A 9217-nucleotide genomic window follows, 5' to 3' on the forward strand; every position below is an offset into this window, starting at 1 on the left:
CCATTATTATTAAAGAGAGTAAATTACTACGAAACGTAAAACAATCTAACTATTAACGAATAGAAAGAATAAAAGATAGAGAGAGCTAAAGAAGATACACAAAATTATTGAAATAGTTTACTCTGATTTCGAAGCTTAGGAAGTTATTTTATAAAATGAATTGCTGTCGATTTCTTTTAATTCAGCAATCTTTTGCAGGAAGATACGACTTTATATAATCTAGTAAAATGTACAATGATGTTGGCTGGGCGAATATTTCAAAAGTATAATGTTCGCCGCGCAAGAGAAGTTTCTTTCTGTCGTAAAATCGATGTGCTCTGTAATAACATTCACAAAAATAACATTAATAACGCTCATATATGAAACATCTGTCTCCTCGAGCCTGCACGCCTTTATTCGCCATAATAAGGAAAAGGCCATTTTCTCAATACAAAAACTATATAACGCCACGCCTTACAAAAATACTTCGCACAAGAATACAGCTTTTTGAATGAACGTACGTGCATCATTAACTACTGTAGTTTAATTAGAAGGATCATTTTTAATTCCGAGAATATTATCCATTGAGAACTTTCAGTCATTGGTTGTTATAGAAATATTAATAGACTTCCTCCTCTCTCTCTCTCTCTCTCTCTCTCTCTCTCTCTCTCTCTCTCTCTCTCTCTCTCATTGCTTTATTTTATAATACATAAAGGAAAAAAACATAACGAGAATTGAATTAAGTTAAATATCAAGATATTGGTCAATATTTTGGAGCTTTGTATCTCTATTTTTCTCAAAATCAAATTTGATCCTGCTATATTGTAGTTGAAAATAAATTTCACGTGTACACTAAGTGCTCAAACTGTACATTAAAAATAATTAAACGAGACATGCTTAAGTTACTAATGATCGAAATTTTATAAATTTTATTCCGTTTTCAAATGTTTTGTGTGGATATGAATTTTTTAATAAAATAATAATATATATTTCTTTTGTATAATTTTATCTTATTATTATAATATAAATTGTAAAGATTATAAAATGTTTAAAAAACAGAGATATGGCAAATGTTTAAAAGAATTATTTATGAATTGAGTGTATCAATTTGAGCACTACGCGCACATGCACGCATACACACACATATACATACACATCCTAGCTATTGGAAGTGTCTCGTCGTTATCGTTACACTTTAAATAACAACCTTGAGAAAAAAGGATGTGTTGCGTCTTTTATGGTACATGGATAACATGAACATTATACTTTGTTGGCAATTATATTTACAAGACTTAAAAATCACACATCTAGTAAAAAATGACACGATTGTGCCTATTGCAATTCGCTTTTGTCCTATTCTCCCTTGTGAAATCGATATCATCGATTTATCTCGCGACCGTTGTCGTCTGGCGGCCATACTATACTCATCGAAATTTCAAGATCCTAAAGCCAGTTCACAATTCCTGGCTGGAAGGATCTAGAGATTTATTATAAGAATCTATGATTACAGATTCTCATAAGTCTGAGAAGGCAAAAAATAAAAACCTAAACATGTCGAAGTATTCTTAGATGCAAGAATATGCAAAGTTGACTTATTACTACTAAATAAAAATATTCTTTTGTCAAAAATATTCAGGGGCGATATTCAAAATTTTTTTCCATTCAATATTAAAAAGAGAGAAAAAGAATATAAAATATAAAGATTTCCAAATTTAAAAATCTAATTAAGAAATTTATCGTTGAGGTTTTATAAACTCGTTTATCCAAAAAAATTCTTTTGTTCTCTATAACAATTTATAATTCTGATATATTTTTCTTTTTAGAAATCTTTCTTTCAGAAAGATCTCGATAATCTCATATCCGCGGATTTCACTGGATAAGACAAAACGTTGAATTAATCGCCACATATGCTAAAAACATCTCGGTGAATAGCTTAATAAATAACGTACACGAGCAATTGCGTAGTGATCCGCACTGTGTTTACGTAAAACTGGTAAATTAATTTATGTTTATGTCCTTTCATATATTTCTTTGCAGACTCGTGAAACTCCACCCTGCATTTCAAGTTCGAGGCACAACAGATCTGAAGGAATTCCTAGATAGAAATTATAATCCTAGCACTCGGACTTGTCCTCTTCGACCAGTTGTTGAGTATCCTTCCCCGAATCGATGGGCGTCGGATCTAGTTCTCTTCTCTTTAAATGCAGCTGCGGGGGCTCTTTGTGCTGTATACTGGAAGGCTTCATTTCTGCCGGTACTTCAAACAAATTACCGGTGCCCGTGCCATTCGTGGCACCGCTCTCCATATTCACCGCATCGTACATTGGATTACTGAAGTCTCGGTTTTTATTAGTAACGTCATTCAAATTGTACTCCACATCAAGAGGTTCCTTTAAACATGACATATGATGATAAATAGGACAAGCATAGACACAGTAACAGAAAAACTTACATATATAATTTATCGTATTGATACATGATTTATCTAATTGTAAGATGATACTTTAAAATCGACGTAAGTAAAGAACTTACCATTCTTTCATGAGCTTCTGCACCAAATTCTACATTACTACCTTGACGAAAGGAAACACTCTGAGCTCCTGTAAGACTACCAAGACCACCAGGTTTGCCACTATAAACAGTAATTAAATTCAATAAAGGAGTTTTATTTTGTAGTATTGTAAAATTTTGTAATTATCTTACTTACAATGGTCGCTTCTTGAGAACCATGAAGATTGCGGCAGCAGCAAACAATACCAGTAGGCATATGACTATGGGAATAACTATAGCAGCGGTAGATCCACCTGCTCGAGCGGCGATCGCCGCCATTTCACAGAATTCGCCATGAAATTCTTCGCGACAGTTACACGCTAGTTTATCATCCAGTTCTTGACACCGTCCACCATTTTGACAGCGACATATCCTGGGCGCCGGCAGAGGTCTCTCATTTGTGGCATCGCAATGCCTCTCGTTATCATTGCCTCTCATCAAAAGTTGAAAAGGGCCAACGTTATCTGAACAGAGACAACGGTGGCCACCAGGAATTGTTACACACAAATGAGTGCACTGATCGTTATGACATGGATCTCTCAAACTGGTGTTGTATCTTTGCTGATGATAGACTCTGACGCCTCCAGGTCTAGGAAGATTTTTGATGATAGTATGCGGAACTCCTCTGCCAAATTTATCCTGTCGGATAAGTTCACCTGTTTGCTTAGTGGTCCAATAAAGATTGTTTTCAAAAACATCTAGCGCTATTGGATTCTTGAGTAATCTGCCTTTCAAAACGATTCTTCTGTTGGTACCAGCCAAACTGATCGCTTCGATGGTGTCTAACTTGCTATCGGACCAATAAAGTGTATGCTCCATGGCATAGTCGATGGTGAGCGATGAAGGACTCGCAATCCGTTCTGTCACGAGTGATTTGCGTCTAGCTCCGTCCATCCAGGCTATCTCAATCTTTGGTTGATTACCTGAATCGGCCCACACAACTTCCCCTCGCTCGGGATCTACGACCACTGCTGTTGGTTGTTCGAGATTCGTTGTAATTAAGCTACGGCGGTATCTGCCATCCGATTTAGCTACCATAATTTGACCACGAGGAGTAGTCCCTGATTGATCGATTTCGCTCCAGTACAAATTACCGGAGATCCAATCCACTGCTAAACTTGTTGGCCTGGAATCAGCTATAAAAATTAATATTATTAGTGAAATATACTGCGTGAAGATTATTTTATAAATAGATAAAAAATATTTATGTGATTAGATAAGAAATATTTAAAGATTATTCTACATCAATTCAAGAATTTAGAGATTTGAAATTTCAATGACTTAAAACTTAGAGGAAAGCCTCCTTAATATGAAATAGCAGCGTTTCTATTAAACTAATAAACGCTATCTATTGGTTCCACCATGAATTTATTGTTTTTGAAAACAATAATAGAAAATTCATTATTTGATCATGCCTGTAATTGTAAAACAAGAATTTTAGAATTTGAATGTCTTCAAATTTCATTGAGATGAATCTTTAAACCTAGTTTATTATTTAATAAATAAATAAAATTTATAAATAATAAATAAATTCTTCATGTAATGATAGAGTAGAGAGAGATCGTAGGTAATAGAAAAATACGGGATATGTTGAATTAGGAAGTTAAATTTGATGATTGCAAAAAATAAGGAAATCATAGTATGAGATATCCAGGGTATTTCTAATATGAAATAACCCATGCTCCTATGTTATAGCGAAAATCGTTGCTAAAGTATAAATGTTATTGTACAATAATAAAAAAGACAATTGAAATGAATGTCAAGTGCCTATTTCTGCGATGCTTCCAACTACCTGAAGACGAGTTCTGAGTACAATTACATACTTACTTTTTGCGCACGCTGGCTGTGTTTGTATTAGAAACATTAAACATAAAGTTTTTTAATTACAATACGGATATACTTTACGTTTTACTATCGATTTCTCGGGGCATTTCATATCAGGAGCACAATTTTTTTACTTTGCGATTTGCTCACTTTTTACATTTCTTTAATTAAAAAAAAAATGGAATTTGAATTAAATTTTATATGACGTTATCTTATTAAATTTCCTTCAAAATGACCTATTATTTTTTTAAATTCTGCCTATAGACTTCTAGCATTTACTCAAAATAAACTCGGTATCTCATAATAAGAGTCTTTCGTTTAATATCAACAATGTTAAAAAAAATTTAAATCTCGGATAAAAAATTAAAGGATTAAAAAATTAAGAACATTTTTTTCAATAAAAAACATAACTAATAAATTTTAGAATTAAATAATATGTACTCTTCATATTAAGATCCTGTGCGTGTCCAATCTTCGCTTCGCCTTCTTTGGCGTTCACCATGTAAGACCGTTTAATAGTATTGTCATACGAATCAATCCAGAAAACATATTCTGTCCTGGGATCAAAATCAATGGCCTGCACTCTTTTCTCATTGTCTACTACGTCCATCTCTTCTCTAGTGCGCAGATCGTACGCTCGGAGTTCGGGTCCGTTGGCAAACAGCACGATAACATTATCATCTTCAGCGCGACACACACCACTGTGTCTATCCGACAATTGGAAACCGTGTCGGCAAGAGCAGGTATATGTGCCATTCAAGTTTGTGCAGATATGAGAACATTGATGGTTACCGGTTTGGCACTCGTCAATGTCCACACAGTGCTTCCGATTATCCTGCGAGATTATGTAACCGGAATAGCAGGCGCAAATATAGCCACCGTCACTGAGATTGTGACATACGTGTGCGCAACTGCCGCGATCATTGTCCGAACAGTGATGACTGTGATCTGAAAACATAATATAGGTATTTGATGATTTCCGACTGTAGAATGGGTGAAGCGAAGAAGATGAAAACAGGATTGGGATATAACTTTTACTTTTTTTCGGCAATAATATTACTTTTTTCTATATGTAACGATAAAATCATTACACTTTTATAGTAATGGTACGAATTCAGCTGTTATTTTTATCATTACAATGATCTCTTATTATTAGCTTTATAATTATTCAATAGATCATATTATTTGTAATTAACTAGAAAAATTTTATAACAGAAATTTAAATATGAAAAAATATTTTATATTTTATTTCTTAGGCTATATTTCGATAGTTACTGACAATGAAATTACTGCTAATGAAAATTTGTAGAATGGAATGTGAATTATAAATTTTTAATTTTAGTGAATATTGGAATACTCTCTTAATAACGATGTTAATGATTAAAAAAATATTTAATAACAATTTTTAATAAAATTTGCATTTGTAAATTACAGTCTAATTTCCTAAAAATAAATATATATTAAAAAATAATAATATTAATGTAAAGAATTATATCGAAGATTTGTTAAATATAAATATAAGTTTAATATAAAGAAAAAAATATTGTTATATAGAGATTGCTTAGAATTTTAAGTTTTAATGTTGATTTTATTAATTAATATTATAAATACATTTTACAATTAATATTGATTACTAACTAATGTAATTTTAAAATCCAACATCTTACTTTAACATTATAAAAAAGTAACCAATCTTTATTTTCTATTGTAAGTAACAGTAATGTGTTATTTTTTGAAATTAATAACGAGTAACATTTTACAAAAAGTAACGGTAACGGTTATGCATTATTTTTATAAAACATTCCTAATCCTGGATGAGAATAAAACTTACGACATCCCAATTCGTCCGATAGATCCCCGCAGTCGTCTGCGAGATCGCAGAGTTTCAGATGATCGATACATTTCTTGTTTGCGCAGGTATATTCCGTGATTGGATCGCACGGACGAGTTTGTTTCACACACATCGTCATGTTGTTCTCGTCGGAACCGTCGCCGCAGTTGTCGATTCCGTCGCACAGCTGATATCTGGCGATACACTTATGGTTGGCACATTGAAACCGTCTATGTGTATCACACTGGAAGTTTGCTACGTAAAGACACAACAATATTATGTTACTCTCATTGTAAAACAATTAAGCAATATCATCCAAAAACAGTCTCATAATATCTCTGGTGAAAAATTTGCTCAGAATTTTTTATATAATTTTTCATAATTTCTATATAATTTTATAATTTTCTCACATTTTTATACGAATTGGAACACTTTTCAGAAATATTCAGAAAGTCTACATCTTTTTTCAGATTTTTTTCATGTTAATGAAATATCCTTAGATTTCTAAGATTTTTTTGTTCTAAATATAATTTTTGATGCAAGTAGTTATAAAATCTAAAAAAGTTAAAAATATTTTTTTTTTAAATTATAGGATGAGAAATCTTAGAATATTTCAGAATTCACATATATGAAAAATTTTAAGAAAAAATATGAATTTTCCGAATACTTCTGAGTATTTCTAAAAAATGTTCTAATTTTTATAAAAGTTATGAAAAAAATTTTCACCAAAGATCACATGATATTTTTGAGAATTTATCATATTTGGCTGAAATTTATAAAGATTTCTGAAAAAATATCTTAAATTTTTACAATTTTCATAAGTTTACTTCAAAAAGAAATTATAGAATGAGAAATCTTAAAATATTTTAGAATTTACATAAGTAAGTATATATAAGTATAAAGGATTTTAGAATAGAGTGACACACATCACATTTTTAATTGGTTTGTCCCGTTTTTTTAAATTGATAAACAAAATGTCTAGAAAAATGCGATGTTTGAATTTCGCACCATCTGTCTTTGATTGGTTGTATTTTGGAACTATTAGTTTGGACTATTTAAAGAGCTCTTATAGCTTATTTAATTTACTGTTGACTCGACTCCGAGTTAACAGTCTGTTTTTTTTAGCTTTCTTGTACAGTTTAGCTTTTCTCTTGCAGCTAAACAGGACAGATCATTGACTGGAAGTCGAATCAATAAATCGAATACGATAATTAGAAAGAGCATTTCACAATTTGCTTTTAAGAAATGTTAGACTTTGGAGGCAAATATCAGATAAATATGATGCCAAAATGCCCCACAAACAATACAAAGTAGAGAAAGATTTAGAAATCTTACAATCGTCGTACTCTCATCACGACATTTAGGACATTATTGATTATAACATTATATTAAATGGAATATATATCTTTTACTATTTGTTTTTTTTTACTACTTGTCTAATATATAGTTTATTATAATAATAATTTATATCAATATTATTTATCATATCGCAATAAATGAAACTATTTGCTACGGTTGTAGAAAATTCCCTTATAAAATCGTTTGATTCTTTCTGGTTCTCATATCAAAAATCGATTAATCGATAAGCATTTTTACAATTCTCACTTCACTCGTATCCTGTTTTTTCATTTCGAAAATCTGATCACTTTATTCTAGAAAAGATGTGGACTTTTACAGTATTTCTGAAAAGTGTTCCAATTCGTTTCAAAAAGAAAAATTTTTTAAAGATTAAAAAAATATACAAAAATTTTGAAAAATTATAAAATTATATAAAAGTTCAGAAAAAGTTATATGAAAAATATTCTCATCAGGGTGCGATAATAAACTCACCACACATGGTAGTATTTTCATCGGAATTGTCACCACAGTCGTCGGTGCCATCGCAGATGTCATTTAACGAAACGCAAAGATTATTGTTACATTGGAATCGCGATTGCGGGCAGTATCTTCCTCCGGGATATCTCGGTGTGCAGTTGATCTCATCACTCATATCGCGACAGTCTCGCGCTCCGTCACAATGAAGATATGACGCGATGCAATGACCGCTGGCGCATCGGAAACTATCATGCTGCGCAAATTTACATATAAAATTTTTATCTTAATAATCTCTGATCTACAAAATATATAAAGCGGGGAGCACAGACTCTTGCATAAAACATAAAATTCCATCAATCAGAATTTTTTATTTCATTAAAAGGAAGGAAATGAAGGACTTCGATTGATTCAATTTCTTATGCATTATGTGTTATGCGTTATGCAAGAGTCTCTCCGTTTAACCCTGGCAAAAATAAAAATAAAAGCGTAAACGAAGCTTGTAAAGGGCGAAAATTGGAATAAAAATGTTTTATTGTTCTAATTTTTACTTCCTAGAAGTTTTATTTACGCTTCACTTACTCTCCTTTTATATTCAATATTTTATATTCAATTTACGCTCGGATTTTTATTTTCGCCAAGGAATTAATTGATTTTTCAATATTTCAAAAATTTTATTCACATTACTTTCAATGTATAATAATTCAATTTGATAAAAGATATACAGTGCAAAAAGTATTATACAGAGATAATAATTTTTAAAAAAACTTTATTTTTAAAAAATAAATATTCTCCAGCAAGAAATGAGTCATCGAATTGATGTTAAATCAATATTGATGATTTTAACATCAATTTGACGTCGATTCGATATTTAATTGACACTTATTTCTTGCTGTGTAATTAACAATTTATTTATAAAGAATAAAATAGATTGTTTTTTAAAATTAATTTTTTTAAATATATACCAAAAAGATGTGTATTAATTATAGAATCTGAAAAATAAACGAAAATTAAAAATTGTATTGTTTGGATGCTCAAAAAATATTTGTAATCGAGAAATTTAGCTTCTAAAAAATCAAGAATTTATGCGAAGCTCGTTTGTTAATGTAAGAACATAATGTATTCATTGTATAAAATTGCTAGTTAATGTTTATTTTTTACAAATGAAACTTTTTTTATAAAAAATTTCCTTGTATGAATATTTTTTGCTCTCACTGTATG

The 9217-nt window shown here is 31.0% G+C and overlaps 1 protein-coding gene across 1 annotated transcript in view; it reads right to left on the reverse strand.

Moving 5' to 3' along the window:
• Positions 1-1764: 1764 nt before the first annotated feature.
• The window catches only part of LOC108692501 (low-density lipoprotein receptor-related protein 2), a 78184-nt gene continuing 70731 nt past the window's right edge, over positions 1765-9217 (reverse strand). Inside the window, exons 24-29 of the mRNA XM_018200783.1 lie at positions 8015-8252; positions 6185-6439; positions 4795-5301; positions 2687-3665; positions 2512-2611; positions 1765-2369 (exon numbers count right to left, since the gene is read on the reverse strand). Of these exons, the coding sequence (XP_018056272.1) occupies positions 2094-2369; positions 2512-2611; positions 2687-3665; positions 4795-5301; positions 6185-6439; positions 8015-8252 (2355 nt within the window). The 3' untranslated portion in view covers positions 1765-2093. The remainder of the gene's footprint in view (positions 2370-2511; positions 2612-2686; positions 3666-4794; positions 5302-6184; positions 6440-8014; positions 8253-9217) is intronic.

The sequence above is a fragment of the Atta colombica genome, unplaced genomic scaffold (assembly GCF_001594045.1).
Source record: "Atta colombica isolate Treedump-2 unplaced genomic scaffold, Acol1.0 scaffold73, whole genome shotgun sequence".
NCBI classification, from domain to species: domain Eukaryota; kingdom Metazoa; phylum Arthropoda; class Insecta; order Hymenoptera; family Formicidae; genus Atta; species Atta colombica.